The following is a 19,660-nucleotide window of genomic DNA, read 5'->3' as shown; positions in this document are numbered from 1 at the left end:
CAAACCCTATTGCAGGCTGCTGTCGATATAATTGCCTGTTCTGCTTACAACAGACCACTGACTATTTATGCTTTATTTAAGATTTGGTTGGCTGTATCAAAAATAAGGAACAGCCAAATGGTATTCTCTCAAGTTAATGGTAAACTAAGGGGCACCATCATAAATAAATATATATATATATATATATATATATATATATATATATATATATATATATATATATAGATACACATATAAAATATAAATTTCTCCCTTTTGGTTTCTGATTTTTCTTCTCAGAGGACAAGTGAGTCAGACTAAAAAAGTGCAATTTAATTTCAGTCGGACTTTATACGACATACTCTGCACAGATATTTAATTGCATTCAAGGATGAGAATAAAAACTGCGTACTAACCCTTTTCAGAATGTTTACTGACTCGTAAATGTACCCGTTGCTCCGGGGTTGCTGGGCCGTTCGAGGAACAATGTTGGCTCACTATCAGCAAAGAGTTGTGGCTTCCATATGCATTCCTGAGAGGAGCTCCACATAATCCTGGTTGCAGAAATCCAATTACAGCATTTTCTACAGAGGTTGGTTACATTCTCCCCTGAAATCACTCAAATTAATCAATATGCGGGTTTATTGCATAGCCAATGAGGGACCATGTGCTGCAAATCCTGAAAGTAAGGGAACGCCACCCTCTCCCTGAGCTAAGAATTCCATGTAAAATCAGTATCAGGACAATTGTGTAGGACAATATTAGGACAATCAGTATCCTAAGTATGCGATATTCCAGAGCCAGTACAGATGGGATACCGTTTTCCCAATTTGTACCAGTAGCTGAGTCAATAGCAATATTTTGTTCTGATAGGACATGAGTAATGGGACTGCCGATATTTGCTTTGACAACACCGCTGATGCACTGGCTCGCCATCTGCATCGCCTCAACTGTTATGCGTGTCCATCAAAATCCATAAATCCTGGCTAAATGAGGATAAGCAAGGCTCTGCCCTGCTTCATGATCACTGAGTTCATTTGACAAAAGCATGCACTAACCGTCTAAAATGTAAATGTAAAATGTTTAACAGTGCTCCTTGGCATCTTGAAAAGTCGTGAAGACTGAGCAATCATCCGAGAGAGAAAGAAAAATGCAAACATAATTACTCAAACAGATGGTGAGTTTGGTTGGTAACAGGAATCTTATTTCAGTTCCTCGCACTACCTGTTTCTTTTTATAGCTTCCATGTCAACTGGTACCCTGCGCAGAGCATCTTGCTAATTATGCTTATCATGAAAAATGGAGTGTAAAGACACTCTCACCATAATATGGGTGCATATCATCATGCCGCCTCTGTGAGCCATCTCTCGTTCAGTCATTCTGCGCATGCTTTATGTTAACCAAATGTATATTTGCTTTCTTCTTTTTTTTTGGATTTACATAAGGTTATCGGTAATACCATCATTTAAATTCTGCACGCACAGACTCTGTTTTGTCAGTTTATGCGTTATAAATTGCAAACAACTGTTACAAGAAAGGAAAGGACATTTTCCCCCCCTCTCTTTAGTAAAATCACATATTTTCTTTTGACAGTCTGTTAAGGAGGTTGTGGCTGTGATTCTGCCTCTTGTCTACTGAGCCCAAAGGCTGTTTTGTAGTTTAAAAGAACCCCTTGTCTGCCTCCCTATTAATGAATCTTTTTTATAATTGATTACCATTGTTAGAGTAATGGAATTTTTAATTAATATCAGTCAACTTTCACTTATAATTAATGGGGCAATGTGCCTATTCTTTTCATATTTGCATTTGCATTTCTTTTTCATGTTTAATTGTGCAGTTCTGAATCGATTTGCAGGTGCCTCTCGTGGGTACTGGCATTGAATAAACTGCAATGTGAAAAATATGCCTTTTTTCTTTTCTTGTCATTCAAGGGACGACAAAATGTAAACCCCCATTAATCTTAATACAAATGGATCAGTTATTCAGTGGGAAAACAAAAATGTAAAATCCACCCACATTACAGAGTATAGTTGAGATTATGTGATATGGGGTTGCATGGGGTCCTTCTCAATAGTCAGTTTATCATCCAGTGGATGCCTGGCAGCACACCTCATGCTTGGAAAAGCAGAAAGGAGTACCAGCACTGAAGCCAAGCAATGCACTGCTGCATGAGTTTAGCCGCTTACAAAAAGGTCCACCCAAAATAATAAATATCAGTTTAAGTGGACGCTATACTTAGAACATCAGACAGCCATTTCTGATAGGAAACTGCCATTATATATATTATATATGCTCGCTCCAAACCAGCCAGACTCAATGGGCAGAATTAGTCATTTTACCTCACAGAACTATCCGCTTAAAAACACAGAAGTCACACAATAACACTAACTAAGTAAGAGAACGAGGCAATGGTAGACCAGCAGCTCCCATGTTCTGCAAGGTCAAATGACTAATTTCACCCATGGAGTCTGGTTGCCTTGAAGACTTATATTTGGAGATTTTGCACCCGGAAATGCCACCTGACAGCAAAACAAAGTGGTAAAAATCTTCTAAATAAAGCATATATTGGAACTGATATGGATTTTGTTTTAGGTGGCTAAATGGCTAAAATACCTTTTGTTGCTGACTCTCGACAGCAGCACATTGCATGGCTTCTGTACTCCTCACTGTTTCCAAAAACAAGGGCCATGCCGACCATCAATATAGCAATTAATCAGTCTAACAATGACTTTAAATGCCTGTGTTTGCACTGCAGTAGTGCACATGATGGAAACTATTATGAACACCTATACAGTATTATGCAATCCAGAACCAACAGATACAGCTGTGAAGCTTCCGATGCTTAATTTTTGAGAATGTGTCAGAAAGATGTCGATTCAGCTCTGCAGTATAGACGTCCTTGCAAGGTGTTTGTTATTGTGTCCACTGGGAGTGAGTGACAAGTTAAGATGAGCATCTTGGAATATAACGCAATCACGATCACTGTCATGTCATCAACAATTCTCCACAAAAAATTATTTTCACAACAGTGTTGCAGGCAATTGGTGTTGGATTGCACAAGGCTGGACTACATGTGTTTATGCCTCTGTATGCACCACAGTATGTTTTCTGCAGGAATGTGTTTTTTTTTCAGCTGCGTCTAACTAGTATAGGACTGTGGACCCTGCTATGACTACATGGTTGCAACAGTCTTTCTGCCACTCTGATCTCTCCCGTACGCCACCAGCAAAAGGAGGAACAACTTTCATCATGCCTCAGAATGACATTGTTGTTCACTGGTATTGTCATTTCATCTGTCTAACACGACAAAACTGTTTGAAAAAGTGTGCAGCGCTTAAAATCTTGAAATAATCTACAGAGTACAAATGATGCCGTGTGAATGGATTGCAAAAGATTACGGGATTACAAAGCAATAAGAAACAAGATGGATAATAAACAAACAGCTGCACAAACCAGCTACTCTCGTTGCTGGATCCCCCGTGACTGTCTGACTGAAACACAGGGCACTCATTGGAATGCGCAGTGTTTTATTAAAGACAGGCAAACCTGGAAGCACAGGTTTCTGGGGATCACCTGAGGGCAACAACACTCTTAAACCATACTGCTGGCAGCCAAAAGGCCCATAAAAATATTCCTTTTCATTTGGCTCAACTGAAAAATGCAATTGTTGGATGATTGCAATTTATTAGTGTTAGTGTCTACATTTTGCAAGTTAGAGTTTATAAATGTTTCAAATGAAAACGCTTACAAAAACTCACACCACTTCTGCTCCGTTTTGTTGTTAAGGGTTTAAACACGAACAGCTGAAATCCTTCGGTTTTGTGCAACTAATACAGCCTCAACAATAACTACACACATGCCAGACACGCCATTTCACACTATCACAGAATGATGGATAACTACGATCATTACTGCTAAAAAAAAAATGCTTCTGCAATTTTTCTGATGGGGGCACTTTAATTAAAGAGGAGGCTCTTTGCCCAGTTGATTTTACACTAGATTGGGTAACCACTTCCAGCAAAACCAGACACAAAAACCAGCATGCAACCATTGCCAAAGACACTGCCACAGGTACAGAACAGTATGACATGCATGGCAGCCTAAACCCAAGCAGCACTGAAAAGAATAGAAGAAAATATATCAGAATGGAAAAGAAAAGGATGAAAATGCATGCTGATAGAAGACAAGCATCTGTGCTGCAGTTTAATCCATCCTTCACCAAATCCATCACAGTATCTGTTCTCGACTTGCCATCAAAGATTCTTCACAAAAGTCAAAATCCCTGCATCAGTGTAGCAAGTCAACAACTGCAACCAGAAAGAAATCTCTAAATTCTCACAACGATAAGTAATTAGAACCATCATAGATCAAAAGTATTTCCCTAATTTCTCTAACAACATGGCCTGATAGATAAATGTCCGTAAATAAAAAGATACATAATAATCCACAAAAAACAACCATAACCAACACCTCTACAACAGCACACACACACATACATGCATGCATGCACATATGCACAATGGCACAGTACAGCGACCAACTCTAGTACAGTGGCACAGCGGCCAAGTAGCACAGAACAGAATAGAATAAAATAAAATAGTGTACTTACCGTGTGTCAAATCTGCCATGTACAGTCCATAATTATAACTATTAATAACTGTTTTCCAACAGCACCATATACATAAACATGAATAAACATTGCCAGCAACACTTCTGCAGGTACACAAAAGTATGACACATTTATCCATGCACATACACAAACACACACACATGGGAAAGCTCTTGGTACAGTTACCTAGATAATGGCACGGCGGCCTAAACCCAAGCAGCGTTGAAAAGACAGGAAGAAAACAGATTTGAATAGAAAAGGATAGGATTATATGCACATAGACAGAAGACACCTTAGAGAAAAGTTGCATCTGAGCAGCTGTTTAATCCATCCCTCACCAAAACCATCACAGTATCCATTTCCAACATGCCATCAAAGATTCTTTACTTAGTCAAAATCCTTGCACCAGTCTAACTGCATCTTACAAGTCAACAATTACAATAAAAGACAAATCACTAAATCATCTCTACAGCTAACTGTTTCAGCTCGTAGAGGCAAAAACCAAAGCCTTCCTGGCTTTGTGCTAATTAATAATTATTGAACAACACCCAACATTTTACTGACATGCTTTGTCTCACAATGATAAATGATTACAACCATTACAGATCAAAGTATTTCTCAAATTTGTCTGACATAATGGTCTGACAAATAGATGTCCATAAATAAAAGGATACAAAATAATCCAGAGAACTCAACCATCAGCAACACCCCCACAGGAAGTGGGACAAACCATGACATACATACAGCATGAATAAATAGACGCTGCTTAAAAATGAGATGGTACAGCGCCCATCGCTGGTATGATGGCACGGCGGCCAAGCAGCACAGCACAGAATAGAATAGAAAAATGCACTTACCTTGTGTTGAATCTGCCATATACAAACCATAATACAATAACAAACAATTAACTGTGATCATTATTGCTCAAAAAGGTGTTTCCCCATTTTTTTCTAATGGAAGCACTTTAATTAAAAAGGGGGCTCTCTGCCCAGTTGATTTTACAGAAGAATGTGAAACCATTTTCAAACATAACCAGACAGAAAATAAACACAACACATATGCAACCACTGCCAGCAGCACTGCTGCCAGTAGGCAAAACTACGACGTGCATAGATGCATCTACACATACAGGAAATCCAGTGGCACAGTTGCCAAGATAATGGCACAGCGGCCTAAACCCAAGTAGCATTGAGAAGAACAGAAGGAAACAGATTAGAATAGAAAAGATTAGGCTTATATATGCACATAGACAGAAGACACCTTAGAGGAAAGTTGCATCTGTGCAGCCATTTAATCCATCCCTCACCAAAACCATCACTATCCATTTCCAACATGCCTTCACAGATCCTTCACTGAAACCACCTTCACAAAAGGTGAGACAAAACCATGACACACATACATGCAGGCACACAAGGACTGGATGGCACAGCGACCAACACCAGTATAATTGCACAGCAGCCAAGCAGCACAGAGGAAAATAGAACAGAATAATGTCCTTACCGTGTGTCGAATCTTCCATATACGGATCATAATCCCACCTGTGTGCAAAACCATCAACATATCAATATGTTTCATACATATCAAATGGTCTTGTCTGTATTACATGATTTCTAAGATGCACAACATGCTACAAATGATTTTTGTGTAGTGAGAAAAAGTCATATCATACGAATATACATTGCAATATAAGATTTGTGATTAGAAAATGTAGTTTGGTTCACACAGAAGCACAATGACAAGCACAGCAGCTAACAAAAGCATAGTGGCAGCAGTGACAACTAAAAAAAATAGCATGGTGTAAAATACAATATAGAATAATTTGTCCTTTCTCTCCCAAACATACACCTTTGAATATGTAAACATAAAGCTAGGCAATATGTCTGAAATAGGGATACATGATATGGATTTTATTTTCAGCCAATACTAATAACTGATAATTACCTGCTTCTCATGGCTGACACCAATAAGATAACTGAGATTTTGAGAATAAAGTTGAAAAGTAATTAAGTTGAAATACCATTTCAACTCATTCTCAACATGGCAGCTGAACTTTATTTTCAACTCTCAACTTTATTTTCAACTTTCCACTAACTTCAAGTATTTGGATTTGAAATAATGAATTGAATTAATATACTGTAAAGAGTTCAGTCAACTCATTAGCATATGAGCAGACCTCTTGTGTGCACTGAATGGGAGTTAAAACTCTTTTAAGAAGCTTGAAGAAAACATTTATGATGAAAACTTGCTGTGTGTCTGTAACACACTTTAATATAAGTCACAGTCGCCTGTTTTCACAACAATGAAAACACTGTGAACCATGTTGAATATTAATAAATTCAGTTCATGTGGGTAGCCTTTACACAATTTAAATAAATGCAGTGGGAGCAGTTTCACATATTGTCTTTAAGCCAGTGCTGGAACAAAGACACTGACACAGCTGCAGCTGTAAGTTCGTTTAGTAAAATGAACTACTGACTTTTCAAACTAAGAAAATGCATGAAGAAGTGTTGGTTTAATTTTTATATCTTAAGCTTATTGAGCATTTTTTCTCAGCTGAATTAATATAAAGTTTATTTGACTACAAAAGATTATTTGTTTTGAATCACCTCAACTTGCCTTTTCAAATTCTGTCAACTTAAACTTTTACCACAAAATTTTATGGAGATATTTACCATGAAGCTGGTGCCAGTTGTCAATCATTGGCAAACGTGAACTCATGACAAACTTCGGTTTCATGACACATTAATAATTACAGTAACCCTTTGTTTTAGTGTCTATGCAAATTCTAAATGATAGATATTCAAAACCAGTGCATATTTGTCAACTCTGGAAAAAACAAATCAGTCTTCTGCATCAACACCTGATACCACGTCACGAGAAGTAGCCGCTGGACACAAACAAACATTTAAAGAACAGCCATGATGCGGAGTTCATGGTGTTTGCTGATGCTCACCGTCTTTTATTGACCGCGTCGTCATCATCAGCGACTCGCTGTCCTCAACATCATCCACCGATGACCGCAGAGACTTTGGAAACTGTCCGTAAAACTCCATGCAAGTCCATGTAAAACTGAAATAAACGCACAGAGTGCAGCTGTAGACCGCAGCCAGCCGCTGTCCAATAAGTCCCGGCCGGCGTGAACTTTCTGAACGCGTCAGCAAATGAATCCGAAGATGAATAAAAACACCGCTGCCTCTTTCTTTGTAAAAAGCTGCTGCAAGTTCTCTTTGTGTATTTATTCTTCACCAAAACGGCCTGACAGTACAGTCCACGCAACTTCACTCTCTGGGTTCACAGCAGGCTCAACGAAACTGTTGCACACATGGCAGCGAACTACAGGTGCTGCACCGCATACCTGTCCCCCCAAACAATGACAGGTAGGAACTAATTAGCACTTCTACAAGAGGGACATGAAGGAGAAACTTAAATACTTGGTAAAATGCTCTAAATGATAATGATATAATTATCATATATAACACTGTTTATAATAGTAAACTTAAATCTGCAAGTTCATAATAATGTGAAATTATTATACTGAAATATATCACATACACAGTAAACAGTAAGCAGTTTAACATGGAACACAAAATCAGTAAAGTAACTTAGTATAAATAGCCTAAAATAGTAATGTGTATAGTTAATTATGGTTACACTTGTAGCACAAAACAGCAACAATGATTTGTTACATTTAGAAAGTGACCATGTAATGAAAATAAAACATGTTTTAAAAGTTACTGTTAGAACTCTAATGGCATTATTAAGTACTTGTATTGGTGCACGGTATCAGCAAGTTCCCAAGTGTAAGTACTTGTACTTGTACACAGTCAGTGAAAAAAGCGTGTCGGTGCATCCCTAGTTTCATTGTCAGATTGTCTTGTTTGTGGAGGGGAAACATATTGCTCATATTATTTATATAGACAATACATAATCTACATTTCAGATTTTGTGCTCATTACATAAAATGTTATGGGACCTAGTTGTCACGAAACAAGGGTTATGTACTAAAAATAATTCTCATTCATTTGAATAGCAATGAATAATGCACCATGGGTGAGAACATTATAATGCCATGCTATGCTTGTGTGAACTGGGCAATTTGCACTGAATCACCAATTACACCCAGTGTGTTTGTGCTGATGTCTGCTGTGAGTCGTGGGTTGTTTTTGAACCATAACCTACAGAGACTTTACAGCTACATCTCAAATTTCCTCTCCTCTCCTCTCCATGGCTGCCACGACCACGAAAGTTCACTGGAAAATTTCCTATGTGCAAATGACAGCTTAATATTCACCAGCAGGGTAAAAAGAGACTAAATTAATAAAGAGAGAGAGAAGAACGTGTCAGTGTGTGGATTCATTCTGTCATTAATGCATGGCAGATGTGGTTGAGGGTGGGAAAAGACTGTGGTTATGGTGCATCAAATGTTGGTGGTTTAATATATGATCAGCAACTAAAACATCTGGATAAGGGGAAACATAATAGTCATGGTTAATAAAAACCTAAACATTGAAGGAATATTTCAGATTATATGATGAGAGATTGTATGAGGGACTTATTGACTGTCAGTGTGTAACCTACACTATTTTAGCGACTTAAAAAAGGGTCACCTTAAAGAGTCAATATTACTTTAAGTGTACAGTATATTTAAAATATTTTCACTGCTGTCAGACAGCTGTTTATGACAGAAAACCACTGTTATTTAACACAAATATTGCTCTCTCCAAATGAACTAAACTCCATAAGCAAAATCAGTAATTTTACCTTGCAGAACACAGGAGTTGCTGGTCTACCACTGCCTCGATATCTAAGTTTGTTTACGTTATTGTGTGACTTTGGTGCTTTAAAAGGATAGTTTGGATTCAACAAAGTCGCGTAATAATACAAAGAAACTATCAGAATGAGGCATATTCTGTAAAGTAAAATCACTGATTTTGCCTATGGAGTTTGGTTGGTTTGGAGAGTGATATTTGGCTGATAAAATGGCAGTTTTCTGTCGGAAGAGGCTGTCTGATGGGCAAGTAAAACAGTGAAAATATTCTAAATGTAGCATACTCTTGAAATTATATTGATATTTTTTTGGGGGGATGAACCTTTTTTAAGTACCTTTTGTTGCTGACCCCGTCTACAGCAGTTCATTGCTAATAGTTTCTGTACTGGTAATCCTCTCTGCTTCTCTAAACTGGAGGCATATCTACTGTAGCTAATACACTGACTATCACTAAGTACCTCATATAACCCCACACCAACTAATCCAAAATATCCCTTTCATTTAAGGTCTGTAATGGGAGGCAAACAACGGTCGCCAGCATGCATGTCCACCTCCACATCCTCATGTAGGACACATATATTCCTGCGTTTGCACTGAATGTTGGCATTGGACATGAATCATGAATCATAAATCATCCAATATGGACATAATTCCTAAGGATGTAAGGCCTAAAGTCACTGAGCCATCGAATGTAGAAATAGAGCTATTTCAGTGCAACTTATGGAAGCTTTTTTTGACTAAAAGAAATTAAACCATGTTGCCCAGAGCCAGCAGGTCCTGGAGTTAACTGGCTGCACTGCATGCCTCTGCTTCAGTGCTTAAAATATCTGTTCTTGTCTCCTGGAATAAGATTCCTGTTCATCCGTGTTGGAGGTAATTCCATGCCATTGATAAGAAGGCAAAAATCCATATCCATGTGGCAATGATCACATGGCTTTGGAGCCCTTAAATATTTAAAAGGCTTTGAATTGTATGGCTGATCTCTCCAGGGAGGTAAACATAACTATGTCAATAAGATCTCTGCCACCAGCCCAGAATGTGTTTGTCTTGTACAAAGAGAGCCAGATCTATATTAACAAAGATGTTCTCTGGCTGGAGTGGTGATGTTTCACAACTGTGTTGAGAGTCATCTGGTCACAGACTTCCGCTGTCAGGTGAAGGCATCCAAAATTGTGGATTATTTACCGTTTGTTTTCACAGTCTGATCTTTGCCTCTCATATCTCACATAAGAGAAGATTTTTGAACCATGCTTGAATAGAAATGGGTCCGCAATGTTGAAGAGCTATCACTGCAGCGTAATTGCACTGAGAGAATACATTATTTATGAGAGATTTAGCCTCATTAATCTGTGAAACGTTCTGAAAGTACGATCATTTTATTTTTCTCATGACTTAGTGTTTTTCAGATCTTTGCCGAGACATGAATTTGCTCTTTGATGCGCAGTCAGTTTCCTTGACTGTCTTTGTGAAATAGTGTTCTTTGACAGCTCTTCCCCAGTGCTTTCAATGAATCATTATCTGTGCCAATGTTTGCACTCAACCTGTCTTTTTCCGCTTTTGTCTTTCAGCTGCACACTGACCTCGATAAGGGGGACAGTGCGGTGAAGTACACTCTCTCGGGGGATGGGGCTGGCTCCATTTTCACAATTGACCAAACAACGGGGGACATCCATGCCTTAAGGAGCCTTGACAGGGAGGAGAAGCCTTACTACACCCTACGCGCCCAGGCTGTAGACATCAACACCAATAGGCCCTTAGAGCCTGAATCAGAATTTGTAATCAAGGTTCAAGACATCAACGACAATGAGCCAAAGTTCCTGGAGGGACCATATAGGGCCAGTGTCCCTGAGATGTCACCAGTAGGTAAGTGACCATCTGCAGTGGCTTGTCCTTTCGACTAAATATAGAGTTAGTACTTTCCTTAAAGAGATAGTTTGGATTTAATGTGGAGTTCTATATGGTATTTATTGATAGCCAGTGTATTAGCTACAGAAGATGCTTGTAAGGACGTCCCCTCTTTGGAGAAGTAGAGCAGAGCACTAGCACGGAAGCTAAGTGATGTTTTTAAGTGCACAATAGAATATTTAGGATATTTTCTTTGCTTTACTTTGACATCAGGCAGCCTTTTTCTGACAGGAAACAGCTGCCGTATGAGCCAAATATTGCTCTCTCCAAACCAACCAAGCTCCTCAGGCAAAATCTGCAATTATACCCTGCAGAACAGGGGAGCTGTCGATTCGCTGCTCCCTCAACCGGTTAGTTTGTTTGCGTTATTGCGTGACTTCTGTGTTTTAAAACGATTCATGAAAGTGGTTTACAGAGAACAATATTTGGCTCATACAGCAGTGGTTTCCCGTCAGAAAATGGTGTGTTATGGCAAAGTAAAGAGGTGAAAATATTCTAAATACCCTTAAACTCTTTAAAGAAGATAAAATACCTCATGTTGCTGTTCCTGTCCGAAGCAATTCATTATTTAGCTTTCATGCTGGTACTCCTCTCTGCTTCTAACTGGGGGCATGCCAACCAGCATCTACTGTAGCTAATGCACTGACTATTGTTAAGTACCTCATGCAGACCCACTAATCTGAACTATCCCTTTAACTGATAAGAATTCTTTGCACTGAAAGCTTTGTTTTCTCCTCTTGAACTTCAGAGTACAAAAGTTAAGTTTCAGGAGCATCACAGGTACAACCAGAGGGGCAAAGCTGTTCCCCCCAACAGATTTTGACATTTCAGAGAACCGGTTATTTTTGGTGTGCCCTGAGTATGTTTCGCAGTTTTGTCTTTATACACCCGCCCCCCCCCCCCCCCCCCCCCCGCCCCTTAGGGTGAGCAGATCAAGGTAATTCGCTAGCAGAAGGGTTCCTCTTGATCTGAATGGCAATGAAGCCCTCAAAACTCCAAAATCAGCAATCTCTAGAGGCCGGGTAGAAAGCAGCACAGGAACAACATAGCCTAGCCCCAGTGAACACTCTCAATCATAAGCTGCTCTCCAACGGTTTGCTGCAGAATCAGAGAAGCTTTCAAGTTTATCAGAAGCACATCTAGTGTGACCATGGAAGCATGCAATACAGAGATTAGCTTTAAATTATTGTTAAAAACCACCCACAGAATGAATAAAATAGATTATCAATTAGATAACTGACAGGAAACTAATCACACGGATATGTTAACAGTTTTCAAGTGAATTTAATAAGCAATTTCAAAATGTTTACTTCCTGTGATGTATTGTTATTTAATTTGATGCTGGGCAGTCTTTGAATGTAATTTGAAAACATAACTTGGATGTTTAGTTCCTGAATGGATACCTGCCATATATGTTTCACACAAGTGTGTCACTTCCATTAATTTGTTGGACTTGTGAGAATCAGATTCTGGAGGAATTGCCGAAATTAAAGCAGCAGAGGTGGAAATATCCTGAAATTCAGTATGAGTCATTACACCCAAACCCTAGATCCCAATCAAAACAGTACCGTATGGACCCGGTTTGTTTCATTCACCTGCTACTACTGAACTCACGTACACTTTTAGTTATGATTTTTTTTTTTTTTTGCTGTATAGTTAAGAGAATGTTATAGATAGAAGATAAAACTGACAGAAGGATGGACTCAGAAATCTCAGTCAGATAAAGGACCAATGAGTCAGGCAAACATGATTCAATTTCACAACCACTCTGACTGTACACTCTGCTCCAAGGGGATGAAGTGGGGGGATGGCAGGTTAACACAGGGGATGCATTTTAGTCATTTTGAAAATTAGGGGCGGTGGCAGCGCCCTTCATCCCCCCTCAGGTGGCCTTGTTGAAATAACCATGATGATATCATGAGGGTTATTTTCTCAGACCTGTGACATTATATTATACCTGTTTTCATTTGAGTTTTACTCTTTGTGATGAGTAATGTGAATTTGTGTGTAATTTGGTGGAATACTTTATATTTGTTAAAAGGTAACTTTGATATTTTTCACCCCGGTCAAGTCACTTGACATTAAACAAGTGGTTAACAACTTTGGTTAGCTTTAGGCATGAAAAGTACTTGGGTAGGTTTTTTAAAAAAATGTCATGGTTTGGGTTAAAATATGCATGTTTCATATATTGCGTGAACAAAAACATAAGAAACTTAAAAATCTAAATAACTTTTGTTTTCACACATGATTCAAATCACAGTCTGCTGGGTGAAAATCATGTTTGTTGGAAACTTTTTTTTTACTCTTTACACTTGCTCTGTGACAATAACTATGCCCACTAAAGGTTGCTGCCTTGCAATGATTTTGCATATTGGGCGTAAAAAGCTTCTTCCACAGCCTAGCATAGATGCTTGTTTTTCTGGGGAGAACAGGCTGGAGTTAAAGGTTTATTTAAAATGACCATTGCTGCAATAATTCAGCTGTTTTCCGGTTAAAGAAAACATATCTAACTCTTTGAAAGAAGGTCTCTCACTGTCATGATCCTTTCCATAATTTTGTCAGTCACTTAGAGTAATGTCAGTGTTAAAAATATGCACTTTTGATGGATGTACTTTGAGAGTACTGGACCAGTTTCAAAAGTTTTTTTCCCCATTAGTTATTTAAATACAAAAATATAGCAAAAAAAAAGCATAGTGACCCTTTAAATGAATTGTAATTTAAAAAAGTATGAAGACAGAATACTCCAAAAGCAATTTCTGTATTTAAGAATATGTGATCAATACCTCGGCAGAGATATCAAATCAGATTAACAAGCTTTTTGTGCGCTGGAGCTGGAAAAAGCCACAGTGCAACAAATGAAGCGAATCACAAAAAGTGCACTTATTGTAGACAGAGGAACTATTCTGACCTCTTAAACAAGATCAAACTGTCGGCGCAGAAATAGCTTCCACTGTCACTGCCTACAGCGAAAATCACAGAAATCATAACACCACTAATTGTTGTGAAATTATGCAGAGTGACACCATGATCAGAAATATCCTTCCTGAGAATTCAGTTGCGAGTTTCAACCAGCTCCCTGCAATTTGTGTGTTACCTGTACCACCGGTGCCAAGAATAATTAGAGAGCATGTTGATACTGTGGGAGTTGCAACTGTTGTATAAACATCAAACAAAATAAAAATCTTTACCAATATTTATACCAGCATGATTTGTGTGATCAATGGGTTCATTAACAGCTACACCCCTCGTGTTGTCTTTTGGTTAGAATCCCCTGGGTACATGTTTTTATGTTTGCAGGGCAAATCAAAAACTAAAACAGAGAAATGCTGAGCATAAATATGCAATAATAGTTGTTGATGAAGACCGAGCGATGGCCAAGGATTCTGAAATCACTCGTGGCAATAATCCAGAGGCGGCCTCAGAGTCGTCAGCAATTAGTTTATCCCTGAATCATTTAGAGAAAGTGACAGATTAAAAAAGAGTGTTTCAGGGAGTAAAATGTAATTACCACAAAATGTCTTTGGCTTGATGAATTAGTTGATTTCACTTCTTGTCTACAAACTTGCATTTCAGATTGTTAAAAGGATAGTTCAGATGCATGTTGTGATAATACGGGGTTGTATGAGGTACATAGTGAAACGTGTTACTGACTACAGATGCTGGTGGACATCACAACACTTAAAAAATGTCCATCTAAATAAAAAAATAAGTATCAGTTTAAGTGTACGCTATATTTAGAATATTCTCACAGCTTTACTTCGCTGTCAAAGAGACTTTTCTGATGGGAAAACACCGTTACACAAGCCAAAAATTATGCCAACCAAAGTCCATAGGCACCTTGAGTTAGCGACCGCTACCGCTGCCTTTACTGGTTAGTCTGTGTTACTGTGTGACTGTTGTTGGTGAATCCAAACTATCCTTTGAAAATACCAAAGGCACACAAACACCTCCACAGAAGTCCTCTTTCAATCGGATCGGTCTTTTTGACGTCCCTGATTCTTCTCCATCCTCCATATTTCAGCATAAAATCTATGTGGCTACCTTCTATATTGTGTGACATTAATTGGTTTCCTCTGCATTGCGCTGTGACAATACTTCTCGATTATTGCAACATAAAGAATCGTTAATGAGGTCAGATAGATAATCTATATTTTGAAAAACTGGTCTGCATTCCCCTCCTGTGTTTACCAGCAGTGACCTTTGAAGCCATTCTTTCCACCTAGTTCTTAATCACACACCTGAATTTCCATAATTGCGTGAATAGAATTTATTCACCTTGTTTATTGTGTCACACCTCGGGTAAAGGCTGTTGCCTGGAAATGCGTGGGTGTCAGCCGTACTTTAAGGCTTTTTAACTTTCACTCCATCTGAGCTGCTGGAGCTTTCCTCCATTTTCGCTGCACAGAAATGGCGCCAATGTATTATCTCATCTGTTGTATATTCGTGTTGAACATGATGCAGCCCTTCTCCGGTATGTCTAATCAGGGATGTGTGGCTTTGTTAGGGAGGATTGAGACACTAATCTCTCTCACCTAATGTTTTAATGCCATTGTTGCCATCTGCTCAGACCGCAAATCCTATTTATTATACAGCAAGTTCTTTACAGGCAACTAGAAGCTTAGCAGAATTTAAAATGACCATGTAAATGCCATCCCTCTGGTCAGCGTCTCCTGTTCCACGCAAAATCCCTGCAAAGTTGAAAATATTTTGCCCAGCATGTTTTGAAGCGAGCCAGATGTGTGATTGATGCACGGACATATGAGTACGGAGCCGTCTGCCTGTGAAGGCGCTCGTGTCAACCTGTCTGAAAGCAGTCTTCCTAAAGAATCTGCCCATCTGTCCAAATAGCACCAGGCTGTGTGAGTGTGTTAGAGTTATAAAATAATCAGGCTGACAAGTTTTTTTTTTTATTTTTTTTTTATTTTGTTACACTGTTAAAGCAAAAAAGTTGAAAAAACTCAAACTTTGCATGTTAATATCATGCAATTTTATGTCACTATCATGTGCAATATTCCTTTACAAATTTGCAATATTACATTCATCATCTTACTCTTTTCTATTTCATTTGATTTTAGCTCACAGTTTAACTTATGTTACTTCTATGCATTTACTTCATATAAACGTATATTATATATTTCACTCCATATCTAATACTTTAATGTTCTCTGTATCTTCCATTGTTTTTATCTTTTACTGTAATTATTGGAGAATAATAACTAGATAATTAACTTTTCTTCTTTAGATGAACTTGAATCCTTAAGTGTTAGAAACCCAGAAAACGAAATAGTGAAAAACTCACTGAGAGATTCGAGATTATCTTAAGAAGAAAAAGGAAATTATCTCAACGAAAGATTATAGGTGGGCAAAACTGTTGAGTTTATTTTGCAATTTAACAGCTTGAATTCTGGTGAACACGGGCGCCTTCAAATGACTTTTCTCAACTTTTTGTTTCGTGTGCTTTTGTACAGTGGTTATTCTTCTCACACTGGAAACTTTGGATTGAATCTGTTGAATTTAAATACATGGTAAATAAGGACTGTGTTAATGGAATAGTGTTTTCAATGCCAGCTAGTTAAAGGGGATGAGCCAAACCTCCAACAAGTAATTATTCTGTCCCTCTTACTGCAGGAGTTTGGAAGACTGCCATCCTAATACTATTCTTGCCATGGCCCTTTGTTTATTTAATGGTAGCATTGTTAATGAATGGTCGCACAAGAGCTTTTTTTTTTGCCCCTTGGCCACTCAGTAAAGCTACAAATGTGAAAATCAAAATATACAACAGAAAAATTGAACATCCTCTCTCCTCCACACTCCTCCTCACTGCACTCCATCAGCAGCCTGGACTGTTCAGTATTAGCTGCAGCCTTCTCAGTTGTGATTCATCATTCATTACTGTCAGGTGAGGTTGCTCGGCAAACTGATGAACTTCAAAGAGTTTGGTTTTCAGTCTCATGAGGAAACAAATTAAGTCTGAGTCAATACATCTTCCCACTCTTTTCCCACAGGGACCTATGTGACGCAAGTGACAGCCACAGATGCAGATGACCCCACCTATGGAAACAGCGCTAGAGTGGTGTACAGCATCCTCCACGGGCAGCCATACTTCTCTGTCGACCCAAAAACAGGTAAACGAGTCGTCCTTGCTCATTTGTCTGACAAAATAGCATGAAGTTTGTTCACATCTTTAAATTTTTACTGCAAAAACGTAAGTCAAAAATGTCAGAAAACAATGGCGATTGCAGTGTGGCAGTGAAATAAGGTTATCTAGGCCATTAGTCTTGAATGATATGTATGATTGAGTGCGTTCCATATAGCGTGGACCAGCACGAGCATATATCATGAGAGTAAAACAGGTTCGATGACCCCGGGGCAACTCCACAAATCAGTGAGCCACAAAAGGACACGTGCTCCCCAGTAAAGAAAGTAAATTATTTATTTGACAGGTATGAAATAAAGGGTCAGTTTTGTCAAACACAAGCAGCACTAATATCAAGCATTTATTAAAAAAAAACAACAACATATTTTTCCTCCTACCTGTAGTCTAGGTTGTTTTGTGTTTTGAGTTTTGAGAGAGGTATCAGCCGCAGAGATTTCTGCCTTCTTTCTAGTATAATAGAACAAAATGGCATTTGTTTTGTGGTGCTCAAAGTGTAAAAAAAAAAAAAAAAACATTTGAAAAAACTCACCACCAGCGTCTCTTTCCAGAGAGCATGACCCGCTTACTCAAGATAATACACAGACTTTGTTGTGAACAATTTCATGTAGGAACTATTTCCTTTCTGCAGTAGAATCTACCAGAAATAATGTCTTTCTAGTAGAATGAAAGCTGAGTGCCATTTAGTCCCCAGATGCTGAGAGAAAGAGCAAACATCTCTACGGACAATATCTCCAAAACTCAGCAAGTCACACAAACACAAACTGTCCCTTTAATATTATCAAAAAGCACTGAAAAATAAGGCAAACATTCAGGAAAACTAGTTCAGAAAAAGTGAGTTAAAAAGCGGGTACCACTTTACAATAACACTACTGTTAATTAAGTTTTTAATTAGGTCTTTATAGATAATTAATAAACAATTACAACTGTTCAACAAGTTGTAAAACAGTTTTCATGGTCACAATTTGGTAAAATCCAGTTCTTATTCCTAATTTGAGCTGCAACGACTAATTAATTAATTGTGTAGTCATTAACAATTACATTAATCAGCAACTATTTTGATAACTGATTAATTTTTAGACGAAAAAAGTAATAATTCTCTTATTCCAGGATCTTAAAGGTGACTATTATCTGGTTTCTTTACTCCTCTCTGACAATAATTTGATTATTGTTCTGCTGTAGATGAAACAAGACATTTGAGGACGTCATCTAACAAATCAATCGTGAAACTAATCAAGAGACTGATTGACGACGAAAATGAAAGATTTCCACTACTCTTACTAATGAGTTACTAACATTTATAACTTGAAAATAGAGCCTTATTGTTAAGTGTAAAATGGTGTATGCTGAAAATGTCAAAGTCAAGGAATCTGCAAATTTGAAATGATAATTTAATATTCCAAATGACACTCTTTTACTATTAAGATATGCTGATGGTGGTTAAATGCTAGTAGCTTATTAACAAATACTGGATGAAGCTTTCAGTAAGAAGCTAAGTAAGCTTAGTAAACAATGAGATCTGATATATGTGGCCCCACTATTTGGGATAATTAATAACCTACTTAAAAACCACTTATAAGGTTAGTCTTCATTGCAAAGTGGTACCAAAAATGTCAGTGTTTAGTGCAGTATCTCTTAATAAGGTAGTTGGTTGTAGCTCACTGGGATGGAGGAATACCATCATATTTTTTGCAGAATGTCAGAATGTCAGTTGAACCAACACACTGACAGTCTCCGGATCAGGAAGTAAACTGCAATCTCAAAACCACCAGTGACTTTCTGAGTCTTTGCCGCAAGGATACTGTGTAGTCGACGTTGTGTACAGTCAGCCAGGAAAGTGCTGTGGCAGGTAACTTGAATTAAAAAAAATCACCCAAAGACAAATAACGCAATAAGGTCTGATGCTTACCATTGTTATTTAGTTATTTCCGCATTATTTATGCACTTTTGCTGGTGTAGGCAGATGGTGTCATGGGAGGAAAATGGCAGTAAAAAGGTTGTGGAGTGGCAGCAGGGTAGGATATGGCAGATGACTGCTCTAAATCTGAAATACCTTCACACCAGCAGTGTTTGCCCGTAGTGGGCTGCCGTTGGCTTACTATCTGGGACAGTTCAAAGCATATGAAAATAGGTTCATACATATCACACAGGCAGATACGGTGGAATCTGTTGCTGATTATGCCGCTCATCCCAGAGCTTTACAGAGCGCATACTGTGACTGTATTTCAAACTGATGCTGGAAAAA

The 19,660-nt window shown here is 38.3% G+C and overlaps 1 protein-coding gene and 1 long non-coding RNA gene across 2 annotated transcripts in view; one reads left to right on the top strand and one right to left on the bottom strand.

Moving 5' to 3' along the window:
- LOC146307793 (uncharacterized) overlaps positions 1 to 7,837 on the bottom strand; it is a 211,671-nt gene extending 203,834 nt beyond the window's left edge. The window contains exons 1-2 of the long non-coding RNA XR_014772756.1: positions 7,542 to 7,837; positions 6,089 to 6,126 (exon numbers count right to left, since the gene is read on the bottom strand). This is a non-coding gene — a long non-coding RNA (uncharacterized LOC146307793). The remainder of the gene's footprint in view (positions 1 to 6,088; positions 6,127 to 7,541) is intronic.
- LOC146307792 (cadherin-12-like) overlaps positions 1 to 19,660 on the top strand; it is a 131,738-nt gene that overhangs the window by 56,806 nt on the left and 55,272 nt on the right. The window contains exons 3-4 of the mRNA XM_084747588.1: positions 10,925 to 11,219; positions 17,267 to 17,386. Of these exons, the coding sequence (XP_084603714.1) occupies positions 10,925 to 11,219; positions 17,267 to 17,386 (415 nt within the window). The remainder of the gene's footprint in view (positions 1 to 10,924; positions 11,220 to 17,266; positions 17,387 to 19,660) is intronic.

The sequence above is a fragment of the Lutjanus erythropterus genome, chromosome 21 (assembly GCF_056507025.1).
Source record: "Lutjanus erythropterus isolate fLutEry1 chromosome 21, fLutEry1.hap2, whole genome shotgun sequence".
Lineage (NCBI taxonomy): Eukaryota > Metazoa > Chordata > Actinopteri > Lutjaniformes > Lutjanidae > Lutjanus > Lutjanus erythropterus.
The sequence above is the reverse complement of the archived record's forward strand: the minus strand, read 5'-3'. Positions and strand labels throughout refer to the sequence as shown.